At 40.2% G+C, this 24,785-nt stretch overlaps 1 protein-coding gene across 2 annotated transcripts in view; it reads right to left on the reverse strand.

Annotated features, from left to right (window-relative positions):
* pcca (propionyl-CoA carboxylase subunit alpha) overlaps positions 1–24,785 on the reverse strand; it is a 374,463-nt gene that overhangs the window by 213,566 nt on the left and 136,112 nt on the right. For both annotated transcript variants that reach the window (XM_043691289.1, XM_043691290.1), the window contains exons 10-12: positions 5,737–5,839; positions 3,308–3,402; positions 645–795 (exon numbers count right to left, since the gene is read on the reverse strand). In XM_043691289.1, coding sequence (XP_043547224.1) covers positions 645–795; positions 3,308–3,402; positions 5,737–5,839 — 349 coding nt within the window. The remainder of the gene's footprint in view (positions 1–644; positions 796–3,307; positions 3,403–5,736; positions 5,840–24,785) is intronic.

Genomic DNA, 24,785 nt, shown 5'->3' on the forward strand with positions numbered 1-24,785 from the left:
CAGTGGAGAAACAGGCCACTCAGGCTAACAGATCTATGCTAGCGTTTATGTTGGACATGAGCCTGCTGTCAACCTCCTTCATCTCACTCCATTAATAAATATGTTTTTCTCTTTTGTACTCATCTATCTCCTCCTTATATGCTTGTAGGATGTTCATCTCAAATGTTCCCCACAGCAATGAGTTCCACATTCTCTGGGTAAAGAACATACACTTAAATTCCCCACTGAGTTCAAAATACTTGCAGAGTCCTCTATGCCATAACTGGATCCATGCCAGTTGTCTTTGTGATAATCCAGACATTCCATTTCTCCTCAAAGACCCTGCAAGTTTAATACCTTCAAGTACCTATCAAATTTCTTTTTGATATCATTGATGGTCTCTGATTCCACCATTCTGCAAGGCCTAAGGCATCACCACTCACTACACAAAAAGACTCTGCCTCATATCCCCGCAGCCACCCTCCCAGCACCTCTCAGCCAAAACCTTAAATTTGTATCCTCTTAGACCTTGTAAAATTATCTAATTGGAAAAGGTTTTTTCCTTTTTACATTGCTCAAACCTAGCATAACCTTGCCACAAACTCTATCTAGGTCTCATTTTCCCAATCAGTTTAAAAAGGAAATAAGACAAGGCCTTTCTGTACCTGAAGGCGAGTATTCATTTCTAAGAAATAGAAGTTCTTCTTAGAATCCACAAGGAATTCCACTGTACCAGCGGAGGAATAATTGACAGCTTTGGCTAATGCCACTGCTTGTTCTCCCATAGCCCTTCGAGTTTCTGGGTCCAGAAAAGTGCTGCATTAAAAGAAAGCCAAAAAAAATTAGCAGTGCCAACTAAGCCATCAACCATGTAAATTCACCTCTGAAAGGTGTGGATTCAAGTTCTATTCAAGAGACTGAGTTTGAGTTTGAGTTAGATTTATTGCTGTCACATGCACAGATAACTCCACTATACTAGACACTCTCTCATACACACAAGCACATATACACACACATACCCTTGCATACTCTCACACTCACGCAGACCCTCTCTGACACACACACATACACCCCTCACACTCAGACCCATGTGCACATCCTTCACTGGCTTATACTGCATCACATTCACACACACACTCTACCAAGCATGCACAAACACTAACAGGCACATATTCATTCTGTCACACACTCTCTCTCTCTCCCTCACATGCGCACACACACATATAAGTCAATGGGGTGAATGTGCATTTGCAGAATTGTATTTCCAGATAAATTTTATTTTGCTCAAAAAGTACACAACCTGTAGGCAGTCAATCCATGTGACATTTTATAAATTCCTACTTTGAAACATGTACCAAGATACAGTGAAAAGTTTTGTCTTGCATGCTGTACAGGCAGATTGTACCATACAAAGTGCATCAGGGTAGCAGAACAGGAATATGGCGTTACAGCTGCAGAGAAGGTGCAGACAGTGAGATCAGAATTTGCAAGTTCCGTTCAAAACAGCAGGGAATAAGCTGATCTTGAATCTGTTCGTATATGTATTCAAATTTTTATATCTTCTGCCTAACGGAAGAGGGTGGAAGAGAGTATAACTAGGATGGGAGGGACCTTTGGTTATGTTAGTTGCTTTCCAAAGGCAGCTGGAAGTGTAGATGGAGTCAATGGATGGAAGTCTGGTTTGAGTGATGGACTGGACGGTGTTCATTACTCTCTGTAGTTTCCTGCAGTCTTGGGATCAGCAGTTTCTATATCGTGCATAGAAAACATCCTATCTGGATGTATCAACGGTACATCTCTAAAAATTGGTAAGAGTCTTTGTGGACATGCCGAATTTCCTTAGCTTTCTGAGGAAGTAGAGACACTGATTCCTTTCCAGGCTATCACATCGATGTGGATGGGTCAGGACAGAATTTTGGTGATCTTCACTCCCAGGAACTTGACGTTCTCAACCATCTCCAGCTCAGCACCATTGATGCAGACAGGGGAGTGCCCTCCACTCCACTTCCTGAAGTCAATGACCAATACCTTCAATTTGCTGACATTGATGCTGAGATTGCTGTCTTTACATTGTGCTGCTAAGCACTCAATCTCTTTCCTTTATTCTATCTCATCATTGTTTGAAATCTGACCAACAATGGTGTTATAAATGGAGTTGGGGTGAAATTTGGCCACACAGTCATGAATGTATAAGGGGCATAATCTAGGATGACACTCCCACTTCCAGTGCTGCATTTCAGATGAAACAATAAACTAAGGCCTTTTCAGCCCTCTCAGATGGACATAAAAGACTGGAGAGCACTATCTCGAAGAACAAGAGAGTTCTGGCCAGTATTTATTCCTCCACCCACATTAGTAAAATGGATTAGCCATATTTGTCACTTTGCTGTTTGTGGGAGCTCACAATAACTCTTGTGTCCCCTGCATGTAACAGTTGAAAAAAAAACTCCATTGGTTTTGGGATTATTTTAAGGTTGTGAAAGGCTCTATAGAAATGCAAGTTGTTTCTAACTTTACGACATCAACCACTAACAATAAACAGAAGAAATTTGTAGATTTTCCTTAATGTAAAAGTCCATGACATTTCATGGCAGAAGTGAATCATAGATGTATTTTCAAAAAGATTATGAAAAAACTTTTAAAGGAAGACAAATTCTGTTTTAAAGTTTTAAAGGAAGACTACTTGCCTGACAGCCTGTATTGGATGAGCAGAAATATCTTCCAACTAAAATTTGCTGTGAACGAAGCTATTGATTTTGGTCCCCAGTAAAGATTTTGTTCCCTAGCCACAGTCTCCATCCCCCTCCTGGTTACTGTCCAACATTGGACACACCATTTAAACCTATTTAACACTGAGCATATATCATGTGCATCATAGGCTGAAGTCTCCGCAACACTCACCATCTCTGGAACTGCTTCAGCGCATCTGCTACTCAACCAGAACATTATTACCTGCGGTCTTGCCAATTCCAATGTTTTCCTGGTTGGTCATGTTGCCCTTCCCTTAACTGTCACAAATGTTGCTACCACCCATTGGCCCTGTGCTTACTGATCAACATTGGCTATAATCTGGCATTACCCTGTTTAAAATTTTCTATCTGGTTTTCAAAGCCCCCAACCCCCATCACTTCACCACTCCACATCCCTGCAATACCCTCCAAACACACAACCTTCCATAAACCCTGTTCCCTTCCAATTCTGGTCTTTAGAACATCCATAACTTTCTTTGTCTTCCAGTGTTTAAAGTTGAAAATGATTTTTTTGTAATCATAACTTTAATGACACTAATTAGTAAGAAGGTAATTAAACATTTTGGTAAATGGCGTACCTGGGTGCTTCTTCAACTACTTTCTGGTTCCTTCTCTGAATGGAGCATTCTCTCTCGTTCAGCCAGAGGGCATTACCGTGTTTGTCGCCTAAAATCTACAGGCAAACATTATTGCATTGAAAGGCATTTATGGGTATGAAATGATTTTTGATACAATAATGGAGGAAAAAGCACACTAACACATGGACCCAGAACAATATCATCCATCAAATATGTAGTCAAGTTCCACATTTTTTAGGCAAATTTAAAATTATATTTACTATTTGAAAGCAGATTTTATTTTGCATTAAGTCCCCAAATTTGACTTCGAAGTTGAAGAGCGTGGCACTGGAAAAGTACAGCTGGTCAGGCAGCATCCAAGGATCAGGAGAATCGATGTTTCGCACATAAGCCCTTCATCAGGATTCTCTGATCAGTCAATTCTCCTGCTCCTCGGATGCTGCCTGACCAGCTGCGCTTTTCCAACACCACACACTTTGACTCTGACCTCCAACATCTGCAGCCCCAACTTTCTCCTTTCTTCAAAGTTTCAAATCTCATAAAACTAGATACCATGCGTAACAGAACAAAAAGTTTTAGGTGTCCTGAAGTGCCTCTTCATCATGTTGGAGCTTGACAGTGAGTGGGTGCAGATTGATTGACTTCATGGGTATGTCTTATGGACTTAATCTCCCCAGCAGATCACAAGACATCACCAGTAGAGATGATGAGATGAAGAACAGCAATGCAACATACCTCGATTTTGCCCATTCCTACCCAAATGTATTGAGGCTAATTGCAGTACCCTCTTGGTATCTCAGCTAAGATCAGTTGATTCAGGCCACTGCAGGAATAAAACGGGGATCTCCCCTATTTATTTTCTTTTAAATAATTTCACAGAATGGACTTCATTGACTAGTCCAGATTTGCTTTCCATCCATCGTTACTCTTCAAAAGAAGGGTAGCAAGTTGGCTTTTTGAAACTCTACAGTCTATATGGTATAGATACATCCACAGTGATGTTAGGAAGAGAATCCCAAGATTCTGACCCAATGACAGTGAATGAACGACAATCTTGTTCCAAGCCAAGAAGGTGGATGGTTTGGATGGGAACCTGTAGGTGGTGGTGTTCCATGTGCCCTGTTGCCCTTGTACTTCCAAATGGTAGAGGTTACAGGTTTGGAAGGTGCGGTCGAAAGGAACCTTGGTGAGTTGCTGCAGTGGAGCTTACATGTGGTCCATACAACTGCCACTAAACATTAGTGGTGAGGGAGTGAATGTTTAAGATGGTGGATGGAGTGTTAATCAAGTAGGTTGCTTTCCCTGGATGATGTCAGGCTTCTATATGGCTCTTTTAAAAATAATTCACAATTTAGGGTCTACATGCGCATCTGCATTACAGATTTATTAGGAAATCAAACACTTTTCAGTGAAAGCTGAGAGATAACCTGACTAAGATCGTGAAGATTATGCAGGGTACATTTGGAGTGTTTCCAATTGTTTTGAAGACCAAAAGCAGGGGTTATCAATTATAAGATAATCACTAATTAATAGAATAGGACATTCAGGAGCATAATCATTATCCAGAGTGGTGAAAATGTGGAACTTCCAACTGCAGGGATTGGTTGAGGTAAGTACATTAAGGGGAGAAAGAAATAGTAGGATACTTTGACACAGCATGGTGAAGATGGACAGAAGGAGGTTTGTGCACAACGTAACTACTAGCATAGACCAGCTGTGTCAAATGGCCTGTTTCGATACAATGGAGTCTACGAAATTTGCACATTTAAAAATTAAAGTCCAAATTCTCCTTTTTTCACCAGTTTGAATACTAAAACAACACTTGCTGAGATTCATGACTGATCATGTAGTGAACTCATTTTTTACATTTAGTACATTGTTTGTGGTAGTGACCCTAAAGAAGTCACAATTTCATGATTTTGAGGGAGGTTTCAAGCCCACTGTAATACTTGAAATGAAAGAAGTTCATTTGCAAACACCCAATCTCAATACCAAATACCCTCCGGCAAGAAGCCCAGCTTCATTAGTCACAGAGCAGAGCTCTCCATATTTTGTCTAAACATATTTGAGCAACAAGCTAAGAGCAGATGCATCAGTTCTAAGTTCCACCATGCCCCACTGCCTGCTCATATTTTAACCAATTTTACTCCTTCATCTGAATGATACTGTTAATTTGGTGGCAAATTAGGGAACAGTTTTCCATTGCAGTAAATATACCCATTAGAAGCAAGACTGAACATGCAAAACACTTCACTCAGGACTATTCCAGTCAAAGATCTGTACCCCCATCTATTATTGGCTACATTTGAAGGCAAATTCCATTTGTGAAAAGCCAATGATTGGTCCATCCACTTCTTTGCATAAACTTGTTAAAACTGCAACATTTTTTGACCAAGAATCTTCAATTAAAGAATCCTGAATTAACTAACCTGAATTTCGATGTGACGAGGATTATCAATGAATTTCTCTATCAAAAGCCGATCATCACCAAAACTTGAAGCTGCTTCCTGTGAAGAAAATCTAAACCCTTCCCTAAAGAATTGGGGAGAAAAACATTTATCAGAGCACAATCGTTTTAATTTGAGTATTATATTTTAGTACGAGTTTTACACATCACTGTAACCAGTTGAGATATTACACATATAAAATTGAAAGTTCTTTCACTGTAATAATTGAAATAATCAAATTTTTATTGTCCTCTTAAATAACAGGACGAAAACAAGATTAATTATTTCAACATTTACTTAATTAAAAAATTAAACTAAATTACAAAAATCTGTATATGTCAAACACAAATTAAATTAGAATCCAAGCAATATTACTAAAATATAACATTTAAATACAGTACTTAACTCAGTTGCTTCAAACAGAGCAGATCAAATTCTGTTTTCTGGAAGTTCTAGATTCATCTCCATTTGCTTCCCATGTATCCACAGCCTAATTAAATTTCATTGCAATCTTCCCCAATGATTCAGTTTGGAAAGGCAGCGTATCCTGCTTCTCGGATGCTGCCTGACCTGCCGTGCTTTTCCAGCAGCACTCTAATCTTGACAGCATGTAATTGTAGTCATACAGGTCAGATAGTTCTGGAGTGGGATCCCAGTTTCACTTAGTTCACTGATCTCACCCTCAGTATGGTTTTGCTTCTGAGGTAGAATGTCATAGGTTCAAACTTGAGCATACAGCTACTTCCCATACAAAACTGAGGGAGTGCTGTGCTGTTAGGTTACTGACTTTCATATGAAATATTAAATAAGTCTTCTTCTACCCTCTCAGATGGATGTTAAAGATCCAACGGTCACTATTTAAATAAGTAGGATGGACATCAGCCATTGTCCCGTTCAATATTATTTCTGCAAACTAAACAGATATATAGTAAGTATCTTGTTGCTGTTTCGGTGGTTCCTTGTGCAAATTGACTTCTGTGTTTCTCACATCACAATAGTGAGTGCATTTAAAAAAGTACTTTATTGGCTATAAAGCATTTGGGAAGTTCTGATGTAAAACAAAGCTCTTTGTTTATTCAATCACAAATGAATGAATGTTGGTGCCGATTTAATCACTTTTGCTTGGTCTTTCCAACTGAAACTGGAATTCTAGTAGCAGATTTGTATTATAGCATATATCTAAACGCTCTGATTTCCTATTTCAGTAACAATTTCATACTTGATGGGGGCTTTTGAAGAATATTTTCTTTCTTTCAATTGTACAAGAACAGATGTCAGTGACTTTTCGCTAACAATAATGAATGAGGCACGAGGAGAAATTTGAACGTTAATCTTCGCACATTTCTTCAACACTAGCATAAAAATTGTCCCCAAATATTTTGATTCAGTGGCCAATGAAGACCAAATCGTAACCACAATTCAACTTAAACCAAATTTACAAATGAGTGCCCCATAGAGAAGCTATTCATTTTTAAATAGTGGGAACTTCCCTACTTGAACTAAATCCAGAAATGCTTCAATTGTGAGGCAAGCTACCAGAAGACAATATGGCTCCACTTTAGCATAATCTTCATCTGATCATTTAAGATTGTTTAATTTAAATTAATTCAGAATATTACTAAACATTTTTTCAGATCTGAATTCTAACCCTGTATAATATGGAGCATGCACCTTTTTATAGCAGTGGCACCTGCAAAGGAACTGAAGGCCCATATCCCATAAGGCACCATGTTGTCAGTCATGGGTCTCACAATTTGATATAAATTTGATAATGATAAAAACCTATGACAGAATCTTCCTAAGCATGAATGGCATGGTCATTGGCAAGGAAGTTGGACAAATCACTAGATATTTGTAATGACATGAATCTTGATATTGAGTGCAAAAAGTCCTATTTTCAATCAAATGACGAACAGCGAAACAGTATCCCAATAATGAGTAGTGAGAAGACTATTTGCAAGCATTAATGTCCTCATTATTACATCATGTCACCCCATCAACATGCAGCTTCCAATTCTCCTACACATCGGGTAAAAGCTACACAGCGAAAGAGCAGCAGCGAAAGAGAAGTAATAGAACATAGAACATAGAAAAATACAGCGCAGTACAGGCCCTTTGGCCCTCGATGTTGCGCCGATCCAAGCCCACCTAACCTACACTAGCCCACTATCCTCCATATGCCTATCCAATAAATCTGCTGACTGCAGCTAGCCACTTGTCCTCCAGTCCTCCATCAGTCACCAACATCTCAGACAACGTTCCATGGGCAGTAACTGAATGCCCTTCCTGTCAACCAGGACCACGAGGACCCCATCGGCAAAGCAGCGTGCCAATTTCCATCCGTCAGACATGTCTAGGGACAATTGACAGGAACTGTTCAGGACAGGTGTGGACTTCCAGCACTTAGCTGAGTTTATAGATGTATTTTAAAGATATTGCTGATGCCAGCAATCCCAGGATATGCTAGCAGTGTTCTGCTGTTCTACCACGACAAATGGGAGAATAAGGTGAGCAGGATACCATATGGCATAGTGCACAGGTAACGAGGCACGTTTGGGAAGATAGCATGAATAAACTCACCAGGGCACATGAAGAGAAATGCCTGTGAAACTTGCTGATCTCTGGCAAGAGTCAGCTCTAGTTGCATTTGGGTGAAACACAGGTAAATGGGACTAGTTCAGTTTAGGAAACCTGGTTGGCATGGACAAGTTGGGCCAAAAGGTCTGTTTCCATGCTGTATGGCTCTGTGACTGTATATTGGCACACTGTGTTTACCCATCACCTCTGCCCACTGATCTACATAGGCTCCAGTCTGGCAAAGACGTGATTTTAAAATTTTAATCCTTGTTTTCAAATCCTTCCATGGCTATGCCCTCTCCATTCTGTAATCTCCTCCAGTCCTTCAACCCTCTGAGATCTTTGCAATCCTTCAATCCCAGCCTCCTGGACTTCTATGATTTTAATCACTCTATCACTAGTAGCCATACCTTCAGCTGCCTGGATGCTGAACTCTGAAATTCCCTCCCTTAACCTTTATCACTCTCTCCTCCTTTAAGATGCTCTTTAAAATCAAGTGTAAGGTCACCTGTCATAATGCCCCCTTATCTTGTTATGTGACTTATGTACCTGTCGCTTCTGTGAAACACCCTGGGGCATTTTACTATATTGAAAGTGCTATGTAAATACAAACTGTTATTGCTGTAGTGAAGTTAATGACCAATAATGACAAAATCATGAACAGTTTTATCAACAGATTGGTAAATGTACTAACGCAATGGTTAAAGGTGCTTTGCCCAGTGCAAGTTCTTTCTCTTTGAAATTTTCTTCTCTCCTCTCTTAAAGTTGCCTGAAAACGTTGAGGTACAGTTACACAGTTACTAAGCACATTCTCTTATCTCAACCAAACATCCTTTCGTTATTTGCTTATTAGGAGGTGAAAACACTAATGGTAAAGCGACTAAAGTCAGGGATCCTCAAAGATCACAAGAACATAGTACTGCAGAGTAGAAGTAGGCCCCTTGGCCTTTCAAACCTGCTCAACAGCAGTAAGATCATGCTTGATATAATTGCTGTCTCAACTCCAATTTCCTATCTGCGTCCCATAACCCTTGAATAACTTGCCAATCAAAAATCTACCTACACAGCATTGGATAAATATAATGACCAGCCTCCAGTACTTTCTCAGAGGAAGAGAACAATAACTCCTCAGAGAAAAAAAGATTCTCTTCATCTCTACCTTAAAGAGGAAATCTATTATTTTTAAAACTATGCGGACTAGTTCAGGCCCATCACACAAAAGGAACATCTATCTGCTATATAGCCTGTCATATCCCCTCAAAATTTTATATGTTTCAACAAGATTACCTCGCAGTCTTTGAAACTCTGTAATGAAAAGATACAACCTCAGAATCCTGGAATTGTTATGGTGCAGAGGGTGGCCATGTGACCAATGCATCAGAAATGGCTCTCCAAATGAGGAATTCACTTAATATCATTCCCCCATCTTCTCCCTACAACTCTGTTCAACTTTTCTTCATAGGTTCAGCACTTCATCCCAGGAATAAACCCAATGTAACTTCTCAGATCTGCTTTGAACATAATTACATCCTTTTACAAATATAGAATTCAAAGCTGTATATGGTATTCCATGTCAGTCTCACCAAGGTCCTGTGCAGCTGCAGTAAACCTTCCCTACTTTTGTACTCCATTCCACTTACAATAAACTCCAACATTCCATTGCCTTTTTAAACACTTGTTCTTTTTGCATACTAACATTTTCTGATTCATGTATCAGTACATACAGATCGCTCTGTACCACTACTTAGGGAATCTCTCCTCATTTAAATGGATTACTTGCTGGAATTTTCTGAAGCGATAACAGAAAGGATTGCTCGATCCAACACTAATGATGCGGTGTACATGAACTTCCAAAAATCAATGCAATGCCACACAACAGACTTGTGATGATAGGAACAGGTCATGGAATAAAAAAGACAGCAGTAATATGGATATAAAATGGGCTGAGGAATAAGAAATAGAGTTACTGTTCACAGGTAGTTTTCAGGCAGAAAGAAGGTTTGTACTGGAGTTCTCCAAGGATCAATATTGGAACCCATGCTTTTGTTGAAATATATAAAGCATCTAGATGTGATCTGCAAAGTATGACAATACTATGGCTTTAAGAAGTGTATTTCGTCCTTTCTTTTTGAAGAAAGCTCTTCAGCCAGATATGCTGAGTTGTCTCTTCCAAGCCAATAAAGTAAACAGTTTGTGAGACCCTGGGTGTGTTTTTTTCCATAGTTAGAACAATAGAAGCAGCACAAATGGGTGGAGTCAGGCTTCCACAGAACCTGGGTTTCAGGTTAGTTCTATTGTTGGGGTTTTGAAGTTGGCCGTGGAAGATGCTGTACATCTTTCTCGGCTACACCAAACAAAAAGCTTGAGTTCTCCCTCCCTGCCAGAACTTTCTCTTGTACTGGAGAAACATCACATCTGAGACAATCTATTTTATTGAATGCGCCTTTGCCAAGGGTGTGTTTTTGAGATATTACTATATTGGAACAGTTGCTGTTTGGGAGTTAAATAGTCTACTATTCTGTTAGGTTTTCCAATAGAGCTTAATACACTTATTCTTCATTGTTTGTTAGCATTTTAACTGGATGTAAGGAAGTGTATTATGCTTAAAGCTAAGTAGCATGACCAATTGAATTACATCTGGAACACAGCATCTTATACTTGCCTTTAAACTTTAAATAAGATAAAAGTTAAGGTCCAGGCTATCTCTTTACTATAGTTGAAGAAAGTTTGGTCTGGTCCATAACAAAAAAAATGTTCAAACTTTGCATATGACACAAAACAAAGGTGGATTATAAACAGTGAAGACCACAGTATAGAAGTTAAAGTGACATAGACAAGTTGATAGAGTGGATGGATAGATGGCAGATGAAGTTCAGTATGGATAAGTGTAAGTTGATACAACTTGATACAAAGAACTGGGAGAGACAATTTAAACAAAGGACATTTTAAATGTTTTACAGGAACAGAGACACCTGAGTGTATATGTTCATAAGCCATTAAAGGTAGACAACTGTTAATAAAGCACACAGTATTCCAGGCTTTATTAAGAGGGGCATGGAGTACAAAAGCCATAAAGTTAACATGTACTTATATAAATACACTGGTTGGACCTCAGCTGGAGTATTGTATACAGTTCTGGACACCACATTATAGAATGAATATGAATGCATTGAAGAAAGTGCAGAAAAGGTTTACAAAAATGCTTTCAGGTACAAGGAAAGTTGGGACTGTTTTCCTTGGACAGGAAAATGCCAAGAGGAGATTTGATAATAGTTTTCAAAATCATGAGGGGTCTAGACAAAGTGCACCAGGAGAAAATGACCCTACTTGTAAAACGAGTAAGAACCAGAAGTCAGATTTTTAAAGCATTTTGCAAAAGAAGAAATAACACCAAGATTTGCGGGAAAATGGCTGGAAAACTGCACCTAGTTAAAATGCTCAGAATACCAGTGCAGACACAATGGCTCAGTAACAATTCTGTGTTCTGCTTTTCTGTTTTCCCTGTCAAAGTGAAAAAGTACACTTTTACCCACATTATATTCCATTTCTAATTTTTTTGCCCACTCATTTCTAAATCCCTTGTAGACTCTTCATCTCCACTTGACAACTTACTATTCTATCTACCTTTGCCTCACCAGAAAATAAATTCAGATTCTTTATCCAAGTCATTGTTAGAGATTGGAAATACTTGATCCCTGTGGTACTCCGTGAGTTACAGATTGCCAAGCTGAAATAAATAAATTTATCCTTACCTTCTACTTCCTATTAGCTAACTAATTTTTTATCCATGTTAAATTTAAAGCTATTATTTTGTGTTGTAACCTTTGTCAAATATTTTTTGGAAATCCAAGTACACCGCAAGATTGCTTGAAAGCAACACAGATACCTCTATAGCTGGAGAAGGTGACAGAGTGTGGAGACGGTAAGGCAGAAATTTAAAAACATCAGAATTTTGAAATCTAAACAATGCCAGATTGTGCACTGTAAAACTGGTCATTGAACATGGGAGCATGGTGAATGGGAATTAATGCCAAGAAGAACAGCACAGTTTTGCATCATCTCAAGTTTGGGAAGAGACAATGTGCAAAGCCCACCAGAAATGGCTTAAAACTGTCAAGTCTATAGGAAACAAGGGCATCACATGGATTTCAGCAGCAGCTGAGACGAGACAGGAGCACAGTAAGTCCATGTTATAGAGAAAGAAATAAGGAAACAGGTTGTAGTCAGGTCTCAGTGCAGAAATTTACGTTAAAAACTAGTGGAGTTTAACAGGCTGCTTTTGACCAGAGATGCTGTCCTTCAGATGAGAAGACACTGAAATAAAACTCTTCATCTACCTATCCAGGACTCGACTAAAGATCTGATTTGCAAAGTGTCTTCTCTATTTGCCTACGAGGCACAAGTTACTATGCTTCAGCAAATAATTTATTAACTGTGAAGTACATTAGGATATTCCAAGAATACGAAATGCTCTTTATAAACTATTACCATTCTTCCTTCTCAAAGAACAAGGTATGTTTTCACAAATGTGCTGCATTTATGCACCACTAGTCAATAAATAGGAAGGAAGGCAGCAAAACTGAATCTCATGTTTATCAATGAGCATGTAAGATTGAAATACTGGAGTTTTTGCTTGAGGAATCGATTTGGCAAATAAAAGGGCAGGAACAAGAATATTCCGCTCTAAGAATCATAGGCTTGAAGTAAACTCATAGCAAATGGAATGTGAGCACAAAATGATTGTAAAATCAATTTTGTGAAACACAGAAGGGTGGTTGCTAAGGCTACAATCAACATTTGTTCCTGTCAAATCAAAACAGACTAAAATGAGCAGAGGTTAAATCAAAAGAAAAGAGAAGGAGGAAAGTGAAGAACTAGGAACAGAAGGTGGCCATTTGGCCCATTCAGTCACGACTTTCCTATCTTTACCTCATAACCCTTGATATTCTTACTGATTAAAAATACATTTCAGCCTCAACTATTTTTAATTGCCAAGCCTGAAAAGCCTTCTGCAGGAATAAAAATAATCAATTCACTACTCTCTGAGAGAAGAAATTCTGTCTCATCTCTTACTTAAACGTGCAACCCTTTACTCTAAGATTATGCCCTCTGGTCCGAGACTCTCCCACAATAAGAAGGAACTGTCAAGTCCTCTAAAGATCTTGTATGTTAAAATGGGGTCACCTCTCATTCTTCTAAATCCCCAAGCATACAGTCCCAATCTAAGCAACTTCTCCTCAAAAGGAAATCCCTCTAATCCCAGGATCAACATAGTGAACCGTCCCTGGACTTCCTCCAATGCCAGAATCTTTCCTTAGATGACTACCCTTAGTATTATAAGTAGGGTCCAACTAGTGCCTTGTATAGTTTTAGCAAGACTTCTCTATTTTTATTCAATTCGCTTCAAAATAAAAGCCAACATTTCATTTACATTTCCCATTGGCTGCTGAACTTGCATGCTAGCTTTTTGTCATTTATGCATGAGGATCCTCAAATCCCTCTGTGGTGGTGCTTTCTGCAGTCTTTCTCCATTTAAATAGCATTCAACTCCTCTATTTTTCCTGTCAAAATTCAAACTGCACATATAATATTCCATCAGCCATGCTTTTGCCCACTCTCTGCAATCTACCTGTATGCCTCTGCAGACTCCATGTGCTATCCTCGCCACTCATCATCCACAAACATGGCAATGGTACATTCACTTTGCGTGTCCAATTCATTAACATAGATATTTTTAATCAACCTGCTCAGATACACTGTGACACATATCTGGCCCAAATGTACATGAACCCAGGCCTTTTAGCTTAACGTTAGGGACACTATCGCTGCACCACAAGAGCACTAAGCCATTAATAAATATTGCAAATATTACTGATTGATGCAGTCCGCTATGTAGGAGTGACAATCCTGACATGCATCCTTTATCCCAGTTACAGTCATAAAGTCATAGAGATGTACAACACAGAAACAGACCATTCGGTCCAACTTGTCCATGCCGACCAGTTATCCCAACTTAATCTAGTCCCACATGCAAGCACCTGGCCCATATCCCTCCAAACCCTTCCTATTCATATACCCATCCAAATGCCTCTTAAATGTTGCAATTGTATCAGCCTCCACCACTTCCTCTGACAGCTCATTCCATACACATAGCCACCCTCTGCGTGAAAAAGTGGCCCCTTAGGTCTCTTTTATATCTTTCCCCTCTCACCTTAAACCTATGCCCTCTAGTTCTGGACTCCCCGACCCCAGGGAAAAGACTTTGTCTATTTATCCTATCGTGCCCCTCATGATTTTGTAAACCTCTATTAGGTCACCCCTCAACCTCTGACACTCCAGGGGAAACTGCCCCAGCCTGTTCAGCCTCTCCCTATAGCTCAACTCCTCCAACCCTGGCAACATCTTTGTAAATCTTTTCTGAACCCTTTCAAGTTTCACAACATCTTTCCGATAGGAAGGAGACCAGAATTGCACGCAATATTCCAACAATGGCCTAACCAGTGTCCTGTACAGCTGCAACATGACCTCCCAACTCCTATACTCAATACTCTGACCAATAAAAGAAAGCATACCAAACGCCCTCGTCACTAGGTTATCTACCTGCAACTCCACTTTTAAGGAGCTATGAACCTGCACTCCAAGGTCTCTTTGTTCAGCAACACTCCCTAGTACCTTACCATTAAGTGTATAAGTCCTACTAAGATTTGCTTTCCCAAAATGCAGCACCTCGCATTTAGCTGAATTAAACTCCATCTGCCACTTCTCAGCCCATTGGCCCATCTGGTCAAGGTCCTGTTGTAATCTGAGGTAACCCTCTTCGCTGTCCACTACACTTCCAATTTTGGTGTCATCTGCAATTTTACTAACTGTACCTCTTATGCTCGCATCCAAATAATTTATGTAATGACAAAATTAGTGGACACAGCACCGATCCTTGTGGCACTCCACTGGTCACAGGCCTCCAGTCTGAAAAACAACCCTCCTCCACTACCCTGTGTCTTCTACCTTTGAGCCAGTTCTGTATCCAAATGGCTAGCTCTCCCTGTATTCCATGAGATCTAAACTTGCTAATCAGTCTCCCATGGAGAACCTTGTCGAGCGCCTTACTAAAGTCCATAAAGATCACATCTACTGCTCTGCCCTCATCAATCTTCTTTATTACTTCTTCAAAAAACTCAATCAAGTTTGTGAGACACAAAGCTATGTTGACTATCCCTAATCAGTCCTTGCCTTTCCAAACACATGTACGTCCTGTCCCTCAGGATTCCCTCCAACAACGTGCCCACCAAAAACTACTGTAGCCAGGGGTCTACAGTTCCCTGGCTTGTCCTTACCACCCTTAGCCAACCTCCAGTCTTCTGGCACCTCACCTGTGACTATCGATGATACAAATATCTCAGCAAGAGGCCCAGCAATCACTTTTCTAGCTTCCCACAGAATTCTAGGGTACACCTGGTCAGGTCCTGGGGATGTATCCACCTTTATGCTTTTCAAGACATCCAGCACTTCCTCATCTGTAATATGGACATTTTGCAAGGTATCACCATCTATTTCCCTACATTCTATATCTTCCATATCCTTTTCCACAGTAAATATTGATGCAAAATACTCGTTTAGTATCTCTCCCATTTTCTGCGGCTCCACACAAAGGTTGCCTTGCTGATCTTTGAGGGGTCCTATTCTCTCCTTAGTTACCCTTTTGTCCTTCATGTATTTGTAAAAACCCTTTGGATTCTCCTTAGTTCTATTTGCCAAAGCTATCTCATGTCCCCTTTTTGCCCTCCTGATTTCCCTCTTAAGTATACTCCTATTTCCTTTATACTCTTCTAAGATTCACTCGACCTACCCTGTCTATACCTGACATACGCTTCCTTCTTTTTCTTAACCATACCCTCAATTTCTTTAGTCATCCAGCATCCCCTATACCTACCAACCTTTCCTTTCACGCTAACAGGAATATACTTTCTCTGGATTCTCGTTATCTCGGTCCTGAAGGCTTCCCATTTTCCAGCTGTCCCTTTACCTGCGAACATCTGCCCCAATCAGCTTTTGAAAGTTCTTGTCTAATACCATCAAAATTAGCCTTTCTTCAATTTAGAACTTCAATTTTTAGATCTGGTCTATCCTTTTCCATCACGATTTTAAATCTAATGGAATTATGGTCGCTGGCCCCAAAATGCTAGCCCACTGACACCTCAGTCACCTGCCCTGCCTTATTTCCCAAGAGTAGGTCAAGTTTTGCACCTTCTCTAGTAGGTACATCCACATACTGAATCAGAAACTTTTATTGTACATACTTAACAAATTCCTCTCCATCTGAACTCTTAACACTATGGCAGTCCCAGTCTATGTTTGGAAAGTTAAAATCCCCTACCATAACCACCCTATTATTCTTACAGATAGCTGAGAGCTCCTTACAAGTTTGTTTCTCAATTTCCCTCTGATATAAGGAGGTCTATAATACAATACCAATAAGGTGATCATCCCTTTCTTATTTCTCAGTTCCACCCAAATAACTTCCCTTGATGCTGTAATGCTATCCTTATCAAAAACGCCACTCCCCTCCTTTCTTGCCTCCCTTTCTATCTTTCCTGTAGCATTTGTATCCTGGAACATTAAGCTGCCAATCGTGTCAATCCCTGTGACAAATTTCTGTAATTGCTATGATATCCCAGTCCCATGTTCCTAACCATGCCCTGAGTTCATCTGCCTTCCCTGTTAGGCCCTTTGCATTGAAATAAATGCAGTTTAATTTATTAGTCCTACCTTGTCCCTGTCTGCCCTGACTGTTTGACTCTCTTCTGTTCTCAACTGTACCCGTCTCAGATTGATCTCTTTCCTCACTATCTCCCTGGGTCCCACTCCCAAACCTTACTAGTTTAAATCCTCCCAAGCAGTTCTAGCAAATCTCCCTGCCAGTATATTAGTCCCCTTCTAATTTAGGTGCAATCCGTCCTTCTTGTACAGGTCACCTCTACCCCAAAAGAGATTCCAATGATCCAAAAATGTGAATACTTCTCCCATACATCAGCTCCTCAGCCATGCATTCATCTGCTCTATCCTCCTATTCCTCCCCTCACTAGCTCGTAGCACCGGGAATATTCCAGATATTACTACTCTCGAGGACCTCCTTTTTAAATTCCTGCCTAACTCTCTGTAATCACCGTTCAGAATCTCAACATTTTCCCTTCCTATGTCATTGGTTCCAATGTGGACAATTACCTCTTGCTGGCCCCTCTCCCCCTTGAGAACATTCTGCACTCTCTCTAAGACATCCTTGATCCTGGCACCAGGGAAGCAACACACCATTCTGATTTTTCGCTGCTGGCCACAGAAACATCTGTCTCGGACTAGAGAATCCCCTAACACAATTGATCTCTTGGAACCCAACGTACCCCTCATTGCATTAGAGCGAGTCTCAATACCTGAAACTTAGCTGTTCGTGCTACATTCCCCTGAGAATCCATCACCCCCTACATTTTCCAAAACAGCATACTTGTTTGAAATCGGTATAGCCACAGAACACACCTGCACTACGTGCCTACCTCTCTTACCTTTCCTGGAGTTAACCCATCTATGTGACTGTATCTGAGACTTTCCCCCCTTCCTATAACTGCCATTCATCATATACTGTTGCTGTTGCAAATTCCTCATTGCTTCTAACTGTCTCTCCAACCGATCCATTCAATCTGATAAGATTCGTAACCAGCAGCATTTATTGCAGATATAATCCGCAGTAACCCTTAAACACTTTTTAAACTCCCACATCTGACAAGAAGCACAAATCACTCCACTAAAGGCCATTTTTGCTCCTTCACAATCTACAGACCCTGAAAATAACACCGTCTTATTCCTCGACAAAAGACTGCCCCAGGTTAGATTAATAGTGACGGCTTATATTTTAAGTTTAATCAAGAGACAAATCTCAAAAAACATATAATCAAGAAAGAACCCACTCTACTCACTACTGCAGACTTTATGTCGGCCACTTAAAATAATTAACTTATCTGATTCTGTGCTGTGAACTTTATCCAAACAGATCCTTCAAGATCAGTTGTGAATTTCACTGTTTGTTAATTTTCCCAGATACATTCCGATGTCCAGCGATACATGAGTTCAAACAGCAAAGGCAGTACTGTGCAGATTCACTCTGGTGTCAATTTCTTTCTCTCTCTCTCCTGCACTGACCTCACCATGTGCTTCCTTTGTCTGTTCTTCTCCCTTTTAAAACTGCTTTTCTTTTAAAACTTTTTTTCCCCAAAGTTCCAAAACAATGCAACAGCATATAAAACAGTAATTGCTGCTCCTGGACTTTGAGGAAATCACCTCCAACACCTAAAATACCTCAAAAAAAGGAGCAGCTCTTACAGCCAGAAATTTTTCCCGTCCTCCATCTTTCTCCACCTTCTTTTAACCAATTCTTTATCCATAATATACTACACCCAACACAAGGGATGTTGTCTTATTAAGTAGCCTTATGTACAATATGTTATTGAAGGATGCATTAAGCATACGAGGGAGCTTCTTCTTGAGTTGTGTGTACTTGGAAAGGTCCAACACAGTGCCACAACATCCACCAAGGACAAGGGAATACTAAGGGTAACTTCAAAAAGGAGATAAGAAGAGTGCAGAGACAGGTTTTTCCTGTTAGGGTGAAAGGCGAGCCTGGTAGGTGTAGGGAATGCTGGATGACTAGAAAAATTGATGGTTTAGTTCAGGAGAAGAACGAAGCATATGTCAGGTATAGACAGGAGAGATCAAGTGAATTCTTAGAAGAGTATAAAGGCAGCAGGAGTATACTTAAGAGGGAAATCAGGATGGCAAAAGGGACATGAGATAACTTTGGCAAATAAAGTTAAGGAGAATCCAAAGGGCTTTTACAAATACATTAAGGACGAAAGGGTAACTAGGGAGAGAATAGGGCACCTCAAAGCTCAGTAAGGCAGCATTTGTGTGGAGCTGCAGGAGGTGGGGGAAATACTAAACAAGTATTTTGCATCAGTGTTTACTGTGGAGAAGGACATGGAAGATATAGAATGTAGGAAAATGGATGGGGTCATCTTAAAAAATGTCCCTATTACAGAGGAGGAAGTACTGGATGTCTTGAAAACATAAAAGTTGATGAATCCCCAGAACCTGATCAGGTGTACCCTTGAACTCTGTGGGAAGCTAGGGAAATAATTGCTGCGCCCCTTGCTGAGATATTTGTATCATCAATAGTACAGGTGAGGTGCCGGACGACTGGAGGTTGGCTAACGTGGTGCCACTATTCAGGAAAGGTGGTACTAAAAAGCCAGGGAACTATAGACCAGTGAGCCTGACATCGGTGATGGGCAAGTGGTTGGAGAGAATCCTGAGGAACAGGATTTACACGTATTTGGAAAGGCAAGGAATGATTAGGGATAGTTAACATGGCTTTGTGCATGGGAAATCATGTCTCACAAACTTGATTGGGTTTTTCTGAAAAATTAACAAAGAGGATTGATGAGGGTAGAGCGGTAGATGTGATCTATGTGGACTTCAGTAAGGCATTCAACAAGGTTCCCTGTGGGAGTCTAGTTAGCAAGGTTAGATCTCACGGAATACAGGGAGAACTAGCAATTTGGATACAGAACTAGCACAAAGGTAGAAGACAGAGGGTGGTGGAGGCTTACTTTTCAGAATGGGCCTGTGTCCAGTCGAGTGCCACAAGGATCGGTGCTGGATTCACTACTTTTTGTCAATAACATAAATGATTTGGATACGAGCATAAGAGGTAGATTAGTAAGTTTGCAGACGTCACCAAAATTGGAAGCAAAGTGGACAGTGAAGAAGGTTACCTCAGATTACAATGGGATCTTTATCAGATGGGCCAATGAACTGAGGAGTGGCAGATTGAATTTCATTTAGATAAGTGAGAGGTGCTGCATTTTGCGAAAGCAAATCTTAGCAGGACTTATACACTTAATGGTAAGGTCCTAGGGAGTGTTGCTTAACAAAGAGACCTTGGAATGCAGGTTTATAATTCCTTGAAAGTAGAGCTGTAGCTGGATAGGATAGTGAACATAGGGTAGTGAAGGCATTTGGTATGCTTTCCTTTATTGGTCAGAGCATTGAGTATAGGAGGTGGGAGGTCATGTTGCAGCTGTACAGGACGATGGTTAGGCCACTTTTGAAATATTGCATGCAAGTTTGGTCTCCTTCCTATTGGAAGGATGTTGTGAAACTTGAAAGGGTTCAGAAAAGATTACAAGGATGTTGCCAGGGTTGGAGGATTTGAGTTATAGGAAGAGGCTGAATAGACTGGGACTGTTTCCCTAGAGCATCGAAGGCTGAGGGGTGACCTCATAGAGGTGCATAAAATCATGAGGGGCATGGATAGGATAAATAGACAAAGTCTTTTCCCTGGGATGGGGGTATCCAGAACTAGAGGATTTAGGGAGAGAGGGGAAAGATATAAAAGGGACCTAAGGGGCAACGTTTTCGCACAGAAGATGGCGCGTGTATGGAATAAGCTGCCAGAGGAACTGGTGGAGGCTGGTACAATTGCAACATTTAAAAGGCTTCTGGATGGGTATATGAATAGGAAGGGTTTAAAGGGATATGGGCCAAGTGCTGGGAAATGGGACTAGATTAGATTGGCATATCTGACCAGCATTGACGAGTTGGACCGAAGGGTCTGCTTCCGTGTTGTACATCTCTATGACTCTCTGCATGTTGTGTTTGGGAGCCATGGATAGTGATAGCTCAAACTTTCGGTACATCGCATGTCTGACCCGGGATATCTCCTGCTTTTACTGGCTATCATTGAGCTACACTGGAACACATAAACATGAGACAAAACCAGTCATTCAGCCACTCAAGCCTGCTCTGCCATTTAATAAGATCACGGTTGGTCTGATTGTAACCTCAAATCTATATTCCTGCCGATACTGGATAACCTTTCATTCTCTTACTTACCAACAAGTTATGTACCTCTGTTTGAAAATATTCAAATTCTCTACTTCCACCACCTTTTCAGGAAGAGGGTACAAAGACTCATGACCCTCCATGTGAAATAATCCCACCTATTACCCACAGCAATATGCATCATGTCTAAACAAGAAATAATGCATTGTCGAACCTAGTTCTGGGAAATGAGGTGGGCTAAGTAGATCAAGTGTCAATGGGAGCACGTTTTGGGGATAGTGATCATTGTATCGAAAAGTTCAGGATAATGGTTATGGAGGATGACATTAGTCAATCAGAGTAAGAAAAATCATCGGCAGAGAGTCACCTTCAAGGGGGCAAGACCAGAGATGGGCTGGATGGCCTAGAATAAAAGGTTGGCAGGAAAATCCAGAACACAGAATGGATGGTGCAGGTCATGCTAAATACATCCATTCAAAGGGAAAGGCAAGACATTCAATCCAGACCATCCTGAATCACAGAAGAAATAGAAATTAAGGTAAAGAAGAAAAAGTGTGCTCCTGAACTGTGTCAGGTAGAAAATACAATTAAGAACCAAGAGGAATATGGAATATTCAGAGGGGATGTGAAGTAGTATATCAGAGGGATTAAGTGAAAAGACTGGCAGCTAAGATAAAGGGGAATTATACATATATACATACATATATTAAAAGGGTGGGACAAGGAGGATTAGGACAAATTAGGGACCAAAAAGGGAATTTATATATGGAGGCAGAGAACATGACTGAGCTATTATATGAATACTTTGCAGCTGTCTTTACCAAAGGAGGCAGATGCTTTTGGGCCTTGATGCCAAGAGGAGGAAATGCTGTCACTAAAAGGGCTCAAAACCTATAAGGAAGTAGTGTTGGATAAACTGTCGGTACTTAAGGGTGACAAGGACTGGGACCAGACAAGAGGCAGAGTGATACTGAAGAGAAGAGACTGTCGTAATTGCAGGGAACACAGGTCATAACTTCTCAGTTGCCAAACAGGATTAAGAAAAATTCCAAGGCTTTTTATATGCATATAAGGAGCATTAGGGTAGCTAGGGAAAAGATTAGACCATTCAAGGACAAAAGAGAGAATTTATGTGTGGAACTAAAGGAAGTGAGTGAGGTTCTTAACAAATACTTTGCATTGGTATTCACAAAGGAAAAGGACAATGGAGGATGGTGAGTCTCTAGAGGGGTATGTTGATAATCTAGGTTATATCAATACAAAAAAAAAGTGGTATTGGGTGTTTGAAAGGAATTAAGGTAGGACAGTCCCCAGGATCTGATGGGATCTATTCCAGAATGCTGAGGAAGACAGGTGAGGACATTGCTGGGGCCTTGAATGAAATCTTTGTATCCTAGGAGAGGTCCTAGAGAACTGGAGAATAGCCAGTGTTATTATTTACCACAAGTTTATTGAAGAGCATAAGATGTCAATTGTTCGTATAATCAATTTACATACAATATCTTTAAGATGAAAGGACCACATGATAATACAGGAAATTGCAGGCCAGTGAGCCTTATGTCATTGATCTGGATATTATTGGAGAAAATTCTTAGGGATACAACTTACTCACATATTTGGAAAAATATGGACATAATAGTGACTCACAGCATGGCTTTGTGCGGGGAAGGTCATAGCTCATAAACGTGACTGTGTTCTTTAACAAAGATGATGGGTAAGGGCAGGGCAATAGATGTGATCTACGTGGTCTTTAGCAAGGCCTTTAACGAGATCCCTTGTGGCACGCTATTACGAAAGGTGAAGTCACATGAGATATGCAATGAGCTGCTAAAATGGATACAGAACTGGCTTAGTCATAGAAGATAGAATAGCAGTGGAAGGGTGTTTTCTAGATTGGAGATCTGTGACCAGTGGTGTTCCACAGGGATTAGTGTTGGGATCTCTGTTGTATGTAACATATACAACAATTTGAAAGAGAATGTAGGTGGCCTGATTAGTAAATTTGAAGGTAATACATTCAAACTGAGATGAGAAGAGCTGTAGATAGCAAGGAGGATTGCCAGAGGATACAGCAGGATATAGAGGTTTGAGAGGAAAATCGCAAAAGATCTTCTGGACAGCAAAGCTTTGATTTATTTTACCTTTCTCTTCATATTTGCCCACACATCAGTTAAGGGAAAAATGTGTCCTATTACTCTAAAAGACATATTTCTAAGTGTACTATCTATGTTTCAGTTGTGAGGTTAACTGTTGATACCCAACATTCATGATCTTCAGCAACGCAAACAGTGAATATTAAAAAATATTTAGCACAAATTTATTGAAGTGCACAAGATGTCAATTGTGAACACAATGAATTTACATATTATATCTTTAAGATGACAGAATCACATGATAAGGCTGTTAAAAAGAAGTGTTACTGTCCTGAGATTCATAAATAGAGGCATCAAATAGAAAAGGAGAAAGTGAGGACTGCAGATGCTGGCGATCTAGGAGAAAGTGAGGACTTATGCCCGAAGCGTCGATTCTCCTGTTCCTTGGATACTGCCTGACCTGCTGCGCTTTTCCAGCAACACATTTTCAGCATCAAATAGAAAAGTAAGTTATACTAAACCTTTGTAAAATACTGCCCAGGCTTCTGAGGGAAGATTCTGTCCAATATTGCGCATTACACTTGGGAAGAATGTCAAGGCTTTGGACAGAGTTCAGTGAGTAACTAAAATGATATCATCACTGAGAGGATCCAGTTAGGTGGAGAGATTGAATGAGCTGCAATTGTTCTCCTTAGTGCAGATATGTTTAAAGGGAGATTTAATTCAGGGTTTTAATCAACTAAATAAGGCAAAAATAATTTCTTTAGCTGGAGGGTAATAATCAGAGGACACAGATTTAAGATAAGTATCAAAAGGAATTTGATTAATTATTGTCAGTATCTGATAGCCATGAACAAAATTAAATACACTTAGTTGTTAAAAATGCATAAGCAAAATTTCATCCAGCAACCTCAATTTAAAGAAAGAAAAGATTGTATCTTGTTGCACCTATAAGAGACTCATGATATCTCATACCACTTAGCTAATGAAGTACTTTCAAAGTGTAGTCGATGTTGTAATGCAGAAAAGGCAGCAGTCAATTTGCACACAGCAAGATCCCACAATCTCTAACATGTTGCATGATTAGTGATTTTGGCCAGAACACTGGGCAGAACTCCCTTGCTCTTCTTCAAAATAGTGTCTTGGGATCTTTTGCATCTACCTGAAAGAGCAGATGAAGCTTCAATTTAACGTCATGCCTGAAAGAGAGTTCTTTGGACAGTTCATTACTGCCTCAGTAATATGCTTGGAGTGTCATTGTAGATTTTGTGCTCAAGTCACCAAGTGGAGTTTGAGCTCTCAAACCTTCTAACTCATGCAAAAGTGCTATGCACCTAGTAACAACTGGAAGGGAGGACTGGGGACAAATCAAGGCCTAGTCACTGTCACTGCCTCTCAAAAGTGGTTCCTTGTGCAGCTTCTGATATTTTTCTACGACGGTACTCATGACACATCTGGCAAACAACACACAGC

Source organism: Chiloscyllium plagiosum, chromosome 6 (assembly GCF_004010195.1).
Source record: "Chiloscyllium plagiosum isolate BGI_BamShark_2017 chromosome 6, ASM401019v2, whole genome shotgun sequence".
NCBI lineage: Eukaryota > Metazoa > Chordata > Chondrichthyes > Orectolobiformes > Hemiscylliidae > Chiloscyllium > Chiloscyllium plagiosum.